The following is a 15,105-nucleotide window of genomic DNA, read 5'->3' as shown; positions in this document are numbered from 1 at the left end:
GTCCCTGCTGCTGCGAGGGGCGAGGTTTCATGACGCTTGTGCGAGGTGTGTGGCTGTCAAGGACTCAGTCAGCTGCTTCCGAGCCAATCACAAGGCTGACAGGGGCACGAGTCGTAGCTTCCCGTCAGATGCGCGTGCCTTCCTTGGAACCAGCTGCCTTCGGAACCAAGGAGCCCTTATCATAGCGACCCTGCCTTGCTCGTACGTAGACTCATAACATAGCCCACACCCGAATATTGAACCTCTTCTGATAGCTCGTTGTACGCTGTTTGCCCGTCTCTGCCTCTACTACCGTTCGCCTCTGCTGCCCCGACACGCTACCTGCATCCTCCCGTTACCGACTCGCTGATCCATCGCCGATCGCTAAACCTCTCGGAACGGTGAAGGCACAAGCTACGTTGCTGCAGCTTGCTATAACAACCCAACGCCAACGCATATCCGCCCCATAACTGCATTTCGCTTGTCGCACAAAGCAGTTCGACCTCTGTCTTCAATTTTACACCCAAACTCCTGCTGCAGCCCGAAGACCGTACCGTCGATACCCGACAGTGCAAGCCGAAGCTCCTGGTGCGTTTGCCGCAAGACGAGTTGCATCGCCCTGCAAACTCACCTTTTGAACCCTACGATATCAGAGATTCTGGTTGCTGACTCTTTCGCTCTCCAGACCTCCTTTCCATCCAGCGCGACTCCCGACCAACTCGCGCTTTGACTCACCAGTCAGCCCCTGCCTCCCAACAGTAAACATGGCTGCTTCCGCCCAGAAGCCGATGTCCAACATCGCCATGGCCTTTGGACGCCAGGACAGTGGTCATGCTGCTTCGACCGGCACCCTCCCTACGCCACCGAGTTCCATCTCCCCGACGCTCCCTGCGCACAAGCGACGCCCCATGCCCGTCGTCGGGCGCCTGCACACACCAGAAGAGGAGTCTATGGAGATAGATCTTCAGGATGCGGTGGAACATGCGGCCGCGCAGGACCAGCCTTCTGCGCTCTCCAAGGAGGCGCTGGCGGGTTTGGATGCGACGCGCCAGATTACGGCGCTGATGCTGGCCAAGCACCACCTGCCAGACATCATCGAAGGCCACGGCGCGATGCCTATCCGCGAGATGATGGCGCATCTGACACATGCTGTGCCTGGCTTCTCTGGGCTGCCCCCTGCGAAGGCCCGTAGGCTAGTCGTTGCGGCGCTGGAACATCGCGCCGGTGGCGGTCTACACGGAGAGGTCAAGTTCGAGAAGGTCGGCTGGGGACGTTGGAGTGTAGCTGGCTCTGGCTCCCAGGCTGCAGGAATGCCCATCGGTGGTAAGCGCTCTGGAAACGGGCGCGCAACGCCGGCGAGTGTCGATAGCATCGGGGGCAGCCTCCAAATACCCAAGTTGCGACAAGAGCGCGACGTCTACTCGGGCAGCTGGAATGCTGGCTCGTGGTCGCCGCACCGCCAGGGCGAGGACGAAGAGATGGCTGACCAGATGTCGCTGGACGACTCTGAGGGCAGCACCGAATCTGACTCGGCTTCCGACATGGATTTGGAGGAAGAACTTAACGACGACACGGATCAAGAAGACTGGGCGACGATGGGGCCTGAAGCTCTTCGCGAGACCCGCCGCGGTCCGCGCCGAGAACACCGCGATTACAACTATCTAAGCCGAACTCAGACGAGCAACCCGCGCTACCGGAGCATATCCGCCCAGGCCCACTCTCTGCCTCAGCCTCAACCTCACCACGGACGCACTGCGACGCCCACGTACAAACCTTTCCTTACTGTTCCACATGCATCCCACGGTAATCACGTCGTGAACGCGGGCTCTCCTTTGACTTCTTCCGTTTTTAATGCACCAGCTGGTGTAGCCGGCTCTGGCGCTGAGCGCGACGCCATCGAGGCACTCATTGCTATGGGCTCCATGTAGACCCTTTTCCTCTACAGCATCGAGCTGTATAGAGCTGGCGAACGTTGCGAAAACGCACAAAGCCGTACGAGACACGACTGTTACACGTCACATACCCCCCACATTCAACATTAGATTATGGCTGCGCATTTATTCACACGCAACAAGGGCTGGAAATGGTTTTGGGTCTGATTGGATTACGTTGGCATGCCCCCCAGGTTCTCGATCTGCATGGTTCTGGTATGCAATTGGGACGATCCGTCAAGTGCTGATGTGGATCATATTTGGACTTTTTGTTTACTTTCACCGCTTTATTTTTACCAAGACATGATTGGGCTATGCCGACATCAACCATTTTGCCCAACTCACACCACACTCTTCCGCGGTATACGCAGTATCTTTGTCCATGGTCTGGCGCTTGTCTGGCGTTATGGCGTATGGTTGATGATAGATGATACGATGGACGTGGATCACACACAGCTTGTATATAGTCTTTTGTAAAGACAGACACCCTACTCCGCTCATTGGCTGGCTGAGATGCTAGTGAGCTTCCATGATGCCGATTATGCGCCTCGGCGGTAATGGTTGACTGCAATACAATCCACGCTCGACATTTCATCTCTCTCAAGGATTTGAAGGTTGGGTGTGTTCTACGAGATCTAGTATCTTCTTCGCTTTTGCCACACAATTGTTGCTCCCACACTTGATGCAACTGCATTGCTCCGCCCGGATTCCATAACTTCCATACCCTCCATATGTATGCCTCTTAGATCTGCTCAAACCCCGTCCTTGGAATCTTCTTCAAAAACCACCTTGCTCCTCACGAGTGCCTCCACCTTCTGAATGCCGTCGGTAATCGAGGGAGTATTGTCGCTCTGCCACAGCCTCCCGGCGAATGTAAATTCGCCTTTGCATTTAAATACGATAGACTCGTCACAGCTATCATGTATACGCCCAAGAAGCCGCGCGATTGTATCATCGTTTATAGGACTGAACATGGCTCCCCGACAATTGACCACAACATTTACGTATCGCAGGTTCGAAAGTCCGTGGCTCCCCTTGGAGATCATTGACAGAGTTTCCCAGTCGGTATAGAAACCCAGAATGACGTCTACCACAATCTTCCGAATCAACTCACAAGCGATTGGGAACAGATCGCGACCCGAAGGTCTTGTATGATGGCGCGGTATTCGGAAGGTGTTTTGGCCGTAGAATATCTCCTTTGCAAGATCGGCGATTTCGGGAGAGATACGGAGATGGTGGTCGAGAGCCGGCAGAACATTCTTTTCGTACCGGTCGACTGTGTCGCGAAATGCCAGGTTGTAGCTTAGTATCTGAACTTTCAGTTCTGTGGGAAGCTTGGTCCAACCGGTAGCGAAAGACGTGTCGAGCGGCTGGGAAGGTATGAGCCATGTATCGTGGTGAGGTCGGAGGTATACCGCGTTGGTGCAGGTCAATTGTGTGACGCTCTTGATGATGGTACTAGCACTGACTACATGTAACGCCGAGGGCGCGCTGACCCAAAGCCATGATCCTGCAGGCATTTGAAGCGGTGTGCGAATGCAGAGAGGCGAGTCTTGGGACAGACCGAGCGCAGCCGTACATGAGGCAGATGGTAGTGAGCAATCTGGCGGCTCTGTAGTTCCGAAAGCGTGGGCACGCGATGGTGTTTGACTGGTATGGAAGTAAATTACATCCATGGCTTGTATTTTCGAGAGGCAAGTAGAAGCTAGAGGGGGTAGTGTGGGAGTGCGTGGTGGATTGCCCGGTTTGTAAGGAACTGAGGTGCTCCAGTCTGCTAACGGCGAAGAAGCAAATATGTAAGGGTTAGGCGCCTTGAAAGTGATTAGGCAGTAGCGTAGAAAGCAGAAAGCAACTCGGGCTTCAATTGCACGAACACAATCTTCACTCCGAAGCCCACAGAATCGCGAAATATCTCTCTCACGCCACCATCAGGGAATTTGTTTACCCCATCGTGTAGATGAAAGCTTTTTTTCGAATAAAAGAATAGATTTGCATTGAAGCCTTCACTCATTACAGTTTTGAGGCGCGAGGCCTCGAATGGACTTAATTCGAGCGCCTAGAATTCACAAGCTGTATGTCAAGAGCCGTGTAAACTACGATTCAATATGAACAACATACAAATGCGCTGTGAATTGTACTACAATCATTGTGAGTGGTCAGCTTCACAGCGAGTAGATACCAATATAAGTCCGAGTTTTATACCAAGATGGAGTTATATAACTAACCTCAGCCTTTGCTCTTGAGGCTCATCGCGCCTTTCAGAGACATCCTAAAAGCAATCGTATCTTCGCAGTACTCCTTGAGAATAAGGTGCACATACTGCACGAGCCATGTCCGCCCCAACCCCAGAGACAACATCAGCGCATGCACAAGGAAAGACTTCAGGGCAAGATGAGGAATTTGAAGAAGTGATAGAAATCCACTGGCCTATGGATATACCCAGACAAGCTAGTTTCGCCGTGTACTCGTCCCAGCCGTTAAACATATCGGCACCCTGCTCGATGCAAATACACGCGCTTACACCGATCCATATTCAATCCGACAGCAAACTTACGATTTCGCCGGCTGGCCCCGCGACACCAGGATTCGCAAGGGGCTGGAGCAAGTTACCGACTGAACTGAAACTCGAGATACTTCGCTATAACCTCCTGTATCCCTCTCCACTCTGGCCAGCAAACATCAACACCGTAATACGCAGGGAGCTGTTCCCGTACCTGAGGATGACACCAGACATCGCTGAGATGGCCAAATCCGTATTCTACCAAGAGAACAAGTTCGTCATGCAGTTCACCAACTCGCTACATTTTCCAAACTCGATACTGGCGAAGCCTCCCATGGGTATACGGCCTCAGCTCCGTCATATCACTTTCCAGACTCGTCTGTGTGAATTCGACTGGCAAATACTACGAGCAATGTCGGGAAAAGATCGTGCTGGTTTCACGGGATTGATTCATCTCAAAGTGAGATATTTGTCAGGTGAGGATGCAGCAATCCTCGAACTTGCTAAGGATGACTTTCTACGGGGGCCCATGTCTTTCGACGAGTGCTATTTATTGCGCCGAGGAGAACCCGTGAATCTGCCGTTTGACGGCGTAGTCACGTTTGATCGATCGGGGTTTGTGGGGCGTCGAAACCCTGAGGAGGATGAAGCGCAATGGGAATTGACGCGTCGCGTCGAAGGGTTTGTGACGAGGGATATTACTTTCACTAAATAACAAGCGTGACATGTAGTGTAGACTACTGAAATTGGATTGATTCATGATAAGCGTGCACGACACCTGTATTGAGTTAGATGACTGCGGTTCCGGCGATGCCTGACGGGGACCTCGGAAAGGTGACGATGTGTGACGTCATCACCCGATTATCTTATCGCCAGCCCCCTTCACACCCCCGCTACTGCTGGCGAAGGACTAGCTGAACCCAAATTCACTCCAAGCTCTAGATATTAAAAAAAAACTTGAGACCACGTTGTACATAGTTGGTCAAGCGATCAAACAGCATCGCGAGAAACAGCACCCAAAATGGTGCTTGGTACCTAAGCACATCAGACATAGGTAGGTAATGATTGGCGTTGGCTAGGAGCTAATACCAATGGTGGGATAGCGATTTGGGTAAAACAAATACAGTAACGAAATACATCTTGCAGCAAACGAAGTGCAGACCGCAATGGTAATGCAATTGGTAAAAGAGCAAGCCAAGATTCGTGCACTTCGCGCTCTCCAACCATACTACGTACTAACCATACCAAGTGACAACTCTACTATTTCCGGAGCATGCGCTGCAACGTCTCTTGGATGATTTTCGCGCAAGAACCACCACAAATACCCGATCCGTCGCCACCCGAGCATTCCATACCTCGGACCTCAACCACAATCTTTTTCGCATCGACGTTGCAGGATGTACCTCGGAGCCCCTTTCTAGCATCTTTGCGGCGCTGTTTGAGTGTAAGTCCACACCAAAGCCCTGATGAATAACGACCCCTAGCCATGAAGCAAGTCTCGTCTTTACCATCATTTTCAAGAGTGACGATGATCTTGAGCAACTGGGGGTGGAAGTACTGCTGCCAGCGCACGGGATCTGAGGCAGGGGTACCCTCGGGGATACGGGTGTCATCAGACGTGCATTTACCCAAAGTCAACGGGATCTGGGACGGCTTCCATCTGTTGGGGACTAGGAACAGCCAGTCGCCATCTAGCTTGAAGATATCTTGAAGGTACCGAGGGTCGCCATTGTAGCGCTCCGGCTGAAATCGCAGATCTAAAGTCAAGTTACGCACCAGTGAGGCGGTTGGCGGACTTGGATACATGAAGTTATACATCGCTCTACGAGGATTGAAGAGTAGCGTGTTCGTTTTCGATAGCCCGATGACAAATTCATTCTCCTTCCAGTAGACATCCATAGCTAGGTCGTATAGCCGTTTGTTGATGCTAGCAAGTCGAATGAGACGAACCATGTACACTGAGTGCATTAGGGCCGTGATGGGTTTGTCAAATACAAGACAATATCCAAGAATTTGCATCAACAGCTCATTGGATAAGGCTAGAAATTGCGACGGGACGATACTGGTTTGCGTCATTTCCGCTGACATTTCGTGAGACTTGGAAGGAAAGACGCCTTGAAGGGCTCGTATAGGCTCTGTAATTATTTCTGATGTGCTATGCTGTGAAAGTCGAGATGTCGAATGAATGAAACAAAACGGTGTTTGATTGAGATTGCTGGTGGGCTGCTTCTCGGCTCGCACGGTGAAAGAACTACACCCGTGGGAAAGAGGTTTATATGTAGTAGAGGGATGGGCACGCCCTTTGTGCACTGTGTGCATTCACCCAAAGCCTAGACGGACGTCCAATGTGAAAGCTCGTTCAGCGTCCGCAGGGTTGACTTCGTTTCACTCGTACGCAATGAACAACTGCGTAGAATACATGGGTAGACCCCAAGTCAATCTGACGCCTTTCAGCAACGTGTCTGCTTGCCTTGACTTCACCGTACCGGGCTCAACTGTGGCCATTCAGATAAATATGTGCTGAATTTGCTCCCTCAATCTTCCCCAGTCTCTCCGAACAACTACTCTTATCCACCACCGAGCAGAACACCACAGCATGAACGCCGACAAAGAAACCAACGCAGGGTCTTTCAAGGATAGTAAGTCTTTCTCTTTCATCACCCTCCATCTCGCACACTAACGAGTTTAGCGAGCATGTGCGATGAGGCCTCCTCTGCTCCTGCATCTTGGAATACTTTACCAGAGGAGCTGAAACTGGCGACCCTTGGCCACCGACTCCACATTAATGGTAATCTCACGCAATTAACTCATCCCATCCGTGCAACAATGGCTGGCTATGAGGCTTTGCTCCTCACCAGCAAAGAGATGAATAGACTAGCCAAGATTTCGTGGGGAGAGAACCAATTCCTCCTCTCTTGGCCGAGCGCTGGCCTACAATACCCGCGACCGCCCACGTCTCTCGCAGAACAGATTCGGAACTTAACCATCGAGATCTTCGTGGATTGCCGACTAGGTTGGAAAAGGATGAATGAAGACAAATTCCCGTACTCATGGGATGTCCTCCTCGACACCGAAAAGAGCTCCAGACTGCGTCGAGCAACACTGAAGAAGCTTAGAGGGAGCGAGAATCCGGCCGTCGCCTGGCAGTCAGAGTTTCCCGCCCTGAAGGAGCTCACAGTCGAGATTATACTCGCTGGGGATCTAGATGGCTACCACAACGACAGAAACAAGATCGGTAGGATTCACGGCTGCAGGGACAAGGAAAAAATCGAAGAGCACTTCGAAGGCTGTCGTACATATCTCAGCACCCGCAAGCTTACAGTCAAGGTCCGTGGTTTCAAATGCGGAGACTATTCAACCGATGGAGACGCTGGTCCCAACACCAAAGCCTGTCCCAATGGGTGCGCTGAGAGGGTCGCGACATGCTTTGCGGATCTCGTCGAAATCAAGGATTAAACTGAGCGTTTGGACGAGAAGGACGATGGCGAGGTCCTTTGGGGACGTTGGTATGGAACGGTAGTCTTGGAAAAAGTGTGTCGACTTAGTAAGCTCAGAGCTCGTGAGGGGAATAGGACAGTTGGCTAGATGTTTCCACAGCCGACTTGGTTCATGGGAAGAAGTTCACGGTTGACAGAACAGTGCGTTGATGCCACTGCTGTACATTAAGTCCAATGCACTAGGTAGCGCCTGTCTTACACGATACGTGCTAGCCCTCACTGTCGAACACCACTTTGCTTCTTCCCTGTGTACCTTCATCGACCGCACTTCCAACCTTTCTGACCACTTCTTTGTCGAAAAAGGCAACACCTAGCTCTTGACTTGTGAACCAGCTCGCCCGGTCCAGGTTTCCAGAGCCTAAGACTAATACTTCCTCGTCAACGATGGTCATCTTGAGATGTGACTGTTGAGGCTCTCCTGCTTCGTTACCCCTCTTCTTGGGTCCACCGATCGGCTCGAAGTATGAGACATGTAGGCGACCGGGCTTAGGAGTCGCCATAGCTGCTTCCTCATCGTTCGAATTGCCACCGTCGTGGGCCAGCTGTTGATAGCGTTTGATCAGCTTCTTGATGCAGCGTGATGTTGTGGTTCCTGCTGTGACCAACTGCTCGAGTATCATGAGACGTTCGGAGGTCAAAATGCGTACGTCGATGCCGCGTGCAAGTGCTCTGAGTATGGCGGACAGAACAGGTGGCGCAGTGACATTTGGCGTCTGAATACGGATGCTTCTTTCAGCCTTTGCAAAGAGTGTGAGTATGAAAACGTTCAGAGGCGTTGGCGGAGCTCGAAGGGTATCTTGAGCTCCAACGAAACTAAAGCGCGGATTACGACGGTGTGGGCTGGGAAGGAAGACGGTATGTATACTGCGAGTCGACAGTAGTGCAGAGGATTTCAGCGCACCGTGAAGCTTTACCGCAGCGCTGTCGGGAACGTCGAGACTGGTCGGAACATCCTCCCGCCGCTCCCAGAAAGTACGATAGAATTTGAGGAACTGTTCGACAACAGGTCCAGTAAGGGTGACGGCACCCTCGAACCATTCTTCCCAGCTGATGTTGCAACTTGGTAATACTGCGGTCTTCCGATCGACGATGATGAACTTGGGATGCATGACACTGAACGGTAATATGAATATGGACTTGATCTCGAGGTCCAGTCCATTGAGCTCAGACGGGTCAGGCAAGCCCAACTTCTTCACCCATGCTGAAGGCGGATACGTCTGTCCTGAAGTGGCCTGCTTGTGAAATAGCTTCTGAAAGACCGAGCTGGAAGAAAAGCAAAGTCGAACTCTGATCTTGTCCGTCCCTCTCCTCACAGCCTTGTCGGAAAGTCTTCTCAGAACCTCGTTCAGTGTTTCTAGAGTTGTCGATCTAGCCCAGAAGCAAGTCACCAGAATAAGCTCGCGGCTAGTAGACTCAAGGAGAGGCACTAATGAGTCGTAGATTGCAGATCCAGTTCCAGTCATGAAAGTGTCGAGATTAGAGGTGGTGATCAGGGACCGCGGATAGCGGGCATAGTAGCTTGGGTCATCGGTCGCATTGGCCGGCGCCGCAGCATCCAGGGCTGAGATGAAGGGCTCGTTGAAGCTAGATACGACAGGGGATGGTGTTGTCGGTGCCATGGTCCTCGTATTCGAGATTCCCGTTCAGAGCAGCGATGCAGCAGTGATGGAGAGGGAGTGGTAGCGAGATTCGACTGTTGATGGATGACGTCGGGTCGGACCTGTCGCGACTGCCATGAGGTAGACGCGTCAAGACTAGGCCTCATCCGGAAAGCTCGGCAGGGATCATCGGGGAAGCTTCAATCCCCGCCAAAATTTCGGAAGCTCTTCGCAGTAGACAACATCACCAACACCCCCGCGATATCACACGAAGGCAGCCTGTAGTGGTTCAAGACGATTGATTGCAACCGGATCGATCGATCATATACTCCACTCCTTCGAGACAGAACGCGCCGTCCGCACAGGCGCATCCTTCACCATGCCAATCTCCATCCTCCCACCCAGCGCACCTCTCCCACCACGGCGCGATGCGCAAGACGACTACGACGACTCCGATGTCGAAATGGAAGACGATGACTTCGCGACTTCCGGCTCAAAATCGATAGTAACGCCCGGCGAACACATAACCTCAGATCCTCAATGGATGCGCGGCCACGGCACTTACATCCCAAGCCTCCCTCCCTCCTCCACCACGATAATATCGACCGTCGCTGGTACCCTGCACAAGACCAACAAACTGCTTTCCGTACAACCGCTGCGCGCTCGATACCAACCCGAGATTGGCGACTTGGTCGTAGGACGCATAATGACAGTGGGAACCAAGAAGTGGAACGTGGACATCGCAGCACCAATGCACGCAAACCTGCCTTTGTCAAGTATAAATTTGCCCGGTGGAGTGTTGCGCCGCAGAACCACAGTAGACGAACTGAACATTCGGACATTCTTCCAAGAAGGCGATTTACTCGTCGCCGAAGTGCAGAGTCTGCACCAAGACGGCACAGCATCCCTCCACACACGATCGCTCAAATACGGAAAACTGCGGAACGGCTTGTTCACCAGTCTGAGTGGCGCAGGAGGTGGCATACTGAGTCGCAAGGGTGGTGTAGTGAGGAGTAGGCGGCAGGTGTTCACGCTGAACACCGCGGCAGGCGAGATCGACATTGTACTTGGTGTCAACGGATACATCTTCATCAGCAAACACATCGCGACGAATGCGGACCCGAAAGAGGTGGGTATCAACAGGCTAGACGAAAGCGTAACCGAGACGCTGTACTCAAGCCAGAACGACGAGATCGAGCCAGCTGTTATGCGGGAGATTACCAGGGTCAGCACACTGATCAGGGGATTAGTAGCATGTGGCGCGAAGGTGGATGAGGATATGATCGTCAAGGTATATGACGGCGCGGTTGAGCTTGAGGCAGAAGAGCAAAGTCTAGGTGGTGTGGAGAGGGGCATTGGCGCCAAAGGTGTCGTAGAAGCCGTGCTTGGACGTATGGAGGTGGAGGCCGCCGGCTGAGGATAGACGAAGTTCGAGGCATCCAAAAATATTCAGAAGTAAAAGACATCGGCATGTCATGCCGCTCAAGCATCGAATCTATGCGTCCTGACGGGCTGTACCCGCCGAGTCGTCAACGAGTACCTGTAGCAATCATTACGCTGTAACATGTAGTCACTTGCCAGAAGTGTTCTAGCAACAGCACTCACGGAGCGCACACAGATCGCGCACGCCGAACAGAATTGTAAAGATAGTCAATCATACATTACTCATTGTGCAGTGAACACATAATACCCCATCTAAAATCGTATATGTAAAACATCGGCCCTGTATAAAGCGAGCGGAGAAAAAAAAGTCTCGACATGAACAAAACTCCGAAAGTCGGTAGGCACACTGCCAATTACCCTTCCATGACCAGCAGGCCCTCCCTCTCCAACCTCCTCAGACTGTCGATATCACCACCGGCCTCTATTACAGCCTTCATAGCCGCTCGACTAAGCTTCCTGCGCTTATCGGCGGCTTCCTTCTCTCGTCGAGCCTTTGTCTTGCTGGAGCCGCTGGGTGCGACACCTGTGAGGATTTTGCGGCTGTCGTCTGGCGTGAAGTTGACGAAGCCGACACCGCCACTGTTCACGCTCGTCTGCCGTGAGGACTGCTGGGAAGAATGGTTAGACTTGCGTCTTGACGATTGGCTAGAGCGATGATGGCTTGATGACTTGGAGCGATGGAAGCGGGGTTCGACGCGTGGTGAGGGAGAGCGCGAGACTGGTTGACTGGTGGACAGCACTTGAGGTTGCGCGTAATGGTGTGATGGTCTGTTGTACATGGCACCATAGCTAGCCATATCGAACGAGGCTGAGGCTCTGGGGGTCGAATAGCTATCGTTCATAGCGCCGAAGTCGAATGCGGCTGAGTCGTAAGAGATCCCTAGTCCTTCTAACCTCACATTCTGGCTCGTAGATCGCAGATTGCTTTGACCAAAGCTGGTAGAGTATGGCGGCTGAACGGTGGGGTCGTTCTCATTCCACCAACCTGCTGTCTCAAGGCTGTTGCTAGTGTCGCACGAGGCTGAGAAACTAGGATCCAAAGCCGGCGAGGTGTCAGAGCCCCATGTTGTCACGGGTAATTGGAGAGAGGAAGGTGGGGTCTGCAAGGCTGAGAGAGCCGCACTGGACGTGCTAGAAGAGCAATAGGCGAGTCCCATGTTAGCGTTGAAGCCGCTGTCAGGGTTGCTGGAATTTTCCATTGCTGGCGATGCAGATGGAGTTAATTGGTAGTTGGTATAGTTCGACCTGTTGTTGGGCAGGCTCGAATAGTCATTAGTGTAAGCCTGATGGTGATAATGGGCAACACCGCCATTGTTGCGCTCTTGCTGATCCAGATTGGACGAAAGCGGGGGCGAAGCGATACCATGTGACGAGGCTCTCCCGAAAGATTCTGTCGGGCTGTCCGTCTTGCGAGTCCACGCATTCGCGATGGTCGATTGGAATTGAGATGATTGCATCATCTTGGCCGAGACTGAAGGATGTGGTCTCTTCGTAGACTTGGTGATGCCGCGATACTTCGGTTGACCGTGAGAGGAAAGGCTCTTTTTGACAGATCGTCCAGAAGGGTGGGGTCGAGATGTAGGAGGCTGAGAGGCGGACCTTGAATGATTCCTCTCCAGCTCAAAGAGATCTTCGAAGCTTAACAACTCGGAGTCGCTACGAGAATCAATGCCGGAAGATGATGTAACATAGAAAGAGGAGGCAGGATCATCAGATCGAAACGAGGTTGCGTTTTGTGCGTACTTTTCGAGAGCCTTGTGCCAAGCAGCCTGTGTTTCCCGATCGAGTATAGGCTCAGGACCAAAGCATTCGCTTCCATTTGACAAAGACGATTCGAAATGATGCGTCGTGTTATCTGAACTGGATTGCTTAGGCGTTCGGTCATTGAAATGATTGAGTAAATCTGTCTCGACATATTGTTCGAATAAGCGGTCCAGGTCGACTGCTTCGACCTCTTTGTCGCTGGTCGGCCGTATTGGCATAGTGTCGGTAGAGTGTTGATGTTATAGCAATGAAAGGAAGTAGGTTTGCAGCGTATTTGGTTATGTTGACCGACAATGGATAGGCGAGCGAGTGACGTTGAAGGATGTAGCAGAATTGGTGGCGAGTAAAGGCAATAAGTAACACGGTACTTGTACCTGACTGATGGATACGCTGTGGTGGTTACAGGCCTGCACGAACTACTTCTGTAACGTGCCAATGATGCACCGTAACAAACATGCTAGACAAACGTAGACTAGAGAGACTCAATTTTGCATCCAAATATGGCAAAATACCTTACCGGCCATTTCCTACTCGGTGTACATTCCAGCTATACTTAGCGTAGTAGGTCGAATTGGGTTGACCTGGGGTTGGCATGGGGGGACCAAGCCCCAACCCTTTGGTTTCAGGTAGCTTTGAGGCGTTCGCACCGTCCGTGCCTCACAACCTCTCGAGCCCGCGACTAGGGTAATTGAACATGTCGTAATGATGGTAGGTGCGTGCCCATGCAGCCACATACCAGCCGTTGGGTATTCTCCCTAGGTACGTTGCCCATGCCGCAGGTACCCGTAATACGACAATCGGGTTGTAGATGACGTTCTTTGTTATAGGGTCTTTGTGTATACCGAAGCTCGACCTGCATATGAGTGAGAAGTAGCGACCTGAGGGTCGTTTCAGAGGTAGAAGTCGGCGGGGGGGGTGCCTGAGCAACTTCATGAGGGCCACAGCTCAGATTGTTAAGTAGACCAAGTGGATTACGAAATCTTCAATGCGACAAAACGGTCTCGCCTGTTCAGTTACCGAAAGCCTGGTATCCGGCAAAGACAGATGCCGCAGAGAGTTTCGAATCGTCGATTTCGAATTAGGTCTGCAAATTCTGAGAAGTGGATCGATGGCCAAAAACAGATGCAGGAACGGGGATTTCCAATCGGCCAGGATGTAGCTAGTGCAGGAGCCAGGGCCGTGGATCAAAGGCAGTTGAGCGTAACAACGTGAGATCTGCAGCACGGTCAATCTGCCCTGGTGACGTGCACTCCGGGGCGTGCACATTGGGGGAGCCGCAAGGACTCAGTATGGGTGGACCTCCAACTTCACGAGGTTTAGAAACAATTTGAAACTGTATCATAGGATCGGGATGATAGTGTTTCGATGTGCGACAAGACCGCCAGGCCTCGCTTTTGTTCTTACCAAATTGTGGCGGCATTGTCTTCAGTCTCATATGTGTGGTTTGATCCTGGGCATATGGCCAACGCAGAGACTCGTCATCCTATTTCGGAACGGATTGCGCTTTTTGAGTTACTGGTAGGCGTCGGTTGCCACAAACCTGATGTTGGAGGTGATGCCAGAAAGTGTGCGTTCACGATGGCAGCGTGGTGTTGAGGCTTGCCCAGGCGCGCACGGGCGGTTAGCGCGTCGTACGAACAGCTGTGGGTCAGCGCCGGACATGGGCAGCTCGCGAGTCTCTGGAGTGACGACTGTACTAGCACAGCACCGACGAGATCGACGCTCCTATTGTCGTGTTTGCTGTTGCAATTCTCTTGCCTAATTTCGCACCCTACACCAGTGCCATGGATCCCGACGCGCCCATGGCCAATGAGCCGGAGCCAGGAGTCTTCCGTTGGATCATGGGCTTCCTTCTAGTCGGCGCATGCTGGGGGCTTACCACACCGTTCATGCGCAAGGCTGCCATGTAAGTCTCAAGCTCCGTCATGTACCGTCTTCTGCCTATCGTCGTCCTTTCCAGAACGCGTCCAGAGCTAATTCGCACTCGCCAGGAACTACACGCCGCCCCAACGCCCCGCCCTCACCGATCCAAACAACTCCTGGCTGAAGAAGAAGGTCTTGGGCGTACTCTATGCCGTAATTGGCGTCTTAAGCAGGCCAGCGTATGCGATACCGCTACTGCTGAACGTCACCGGCAGTGTGTGGTTCTTCATATTGATAGGCAAGGCGGAATTAAGTCTCACGGTGCCAATTACGAACTCTCTTGCGTTCTTGTTCACCGTGTTGGGAGAGTGGTGGGCAGAGAAGAAGGTCATCAGTCGAGGTACGTTGTCTAATCGTGTATGTACGAGGGATATGGGCTAACACCAAGCAGACACCTGGATAGGCATGGCCTTTGTACTCGGCGGGATCGGATTATGCGTCCAGAGCAAATCTTGATCAATCTACCTAGA

At 52.3% G+C, this 15,105-nt stretch overlaps 6 protein-coding genes across 6 annotated transcripts; 4 read left to right on the top strand and 2 right to left on the bottom strand.

Annotated features, from left to right (window-relative positions):
• Nucleotides 1-743: 743 nt before the first annotated feature.
• Nucleotides 744-1,907, top strand: J4E87_003755 (uncharacterized protein; the record flags this gene model as incomplete). Its single annotated transcript, XM_049375380.1, has 1 exon — nucleotides 744-1,907. The coding sequence occupies one exon, from the start codon at nucleotides 744-746 to the stop codon at nucleotides 1,905-1,907; it is 1,164 nt and encodes a 387-aa protein (XP_049235302.1).
• Nucleotides 1,908-7,236: 5,329 nt separating this feature from the next.
• J4E87_003754 (uncharacterized protein) lies at nucleotides 7,237-7,866 on the top strand (the record flags this gene model as incomplete). The annotated part of the gene is made up of 1 exon (XM_049375379.1): nucleotides 7,237-7,866. One exon carries the CDS (start codon nucleotides 7,237-7,239, stop codon nucleotides 7,864-7,866), a length of 630 nt encoding a protein of 209 aa, XP_049235301.1.
• Nucleotides 7,867-8,116: 250 nt separating this feature from the next.
• On the bottom strand, nucleotides 8,117-9,526 carry J4E87_003753 (uncharacterized protein; the record flags this gene model as incomplete). The annotated part of the gene is made up of 1 exon (XM_049375378.1): nucleotides 8,117-9,526. The coding sequence occupies one exon, from the start codon at nucleotides 9,524-9,526 to the stop codon at nucleotides 8,117-8,119; it is 1,410 nt and encodes a 469-aa protein (XP_049235300.1).
• A 358-nt stretch (nucleotides 9,527-9,884) lies between these two features.
• J4E87_003752 (uncharacterized protein) lies at nucleotides 9,885-10,922 on the top strand (the record flags this gene model as incomplete). Its single annotated transcript, XM_049375377.1, has 1 exon — nucleotides 9,885-10,922. One exon carries the CDS (start codon nucleotides 9,885-9,887, stop codon nucleotides 10,920-10,922), a length of 1,038 nt encoding a protein of 345 aa, XP_049235299.1.
• A 379-nt stretch (nucleotides 10,923-11,301) lies between these two features.
• J4E87_003751 (uncharacterized protein) lies at nucleotides 11,302-12,930 on the bottom strand (the record flags this gene model as incomplete). Its single annotated transcript, XM_049375376.1, has 1 exon — nucleotides 11,302-12,930. One exon carries the CDS (start codon nucleotides 12,928-12,930, stop codon nucleotides 11,302-11,304), a length of 1,629 nt encoding a protein of 542 aa, XP_049235298.1.
• A 1,566-nt stretch (nucleotides 12,931-14,496) lies between these two features.
• On the top strand, nucleotides 14,497-15,091 carry J4E87_003750 (uncharacterized protein; the record flags this gene model as incomplete). Its single annotated transcript, XM_049375375.1, has 3 exons — nucleotides 14,497-14,618; nucleotides 14,704-14,975; nucleotides 15,027-15,091. 3 exons carry the CDS (start codon nucleotides 14,497-14,499, stop codon nucleotides 15,089-15,091), a joined length of 459 nt encoding a protein of 152 aa, XP_049235297.1.
• Nucleotides 15,092-15,105: the final 14 nt, after the last annotated feature.

Source organism: Alternaria ethzedia, assembly GCF_023757985.1.
Source record: "Alternaria ethzedia strain BMP 0044 chromosome Unknown scaffold_6, whole genome shotgun sequence".
NCBI classification, from domain to species: domain Eukaryota; kingdom Fungi; phylum Ascomycota; class Dothideomycetes; order Pleosporales; family Pleosporaceae; genus Alternaria; species Alternaria ethzedia.
The sequence above is the reverse complement of the archived record's forward strand: the minus strand, read 5'-3'. Positions and strand labels throughout refer to the sequence as shown.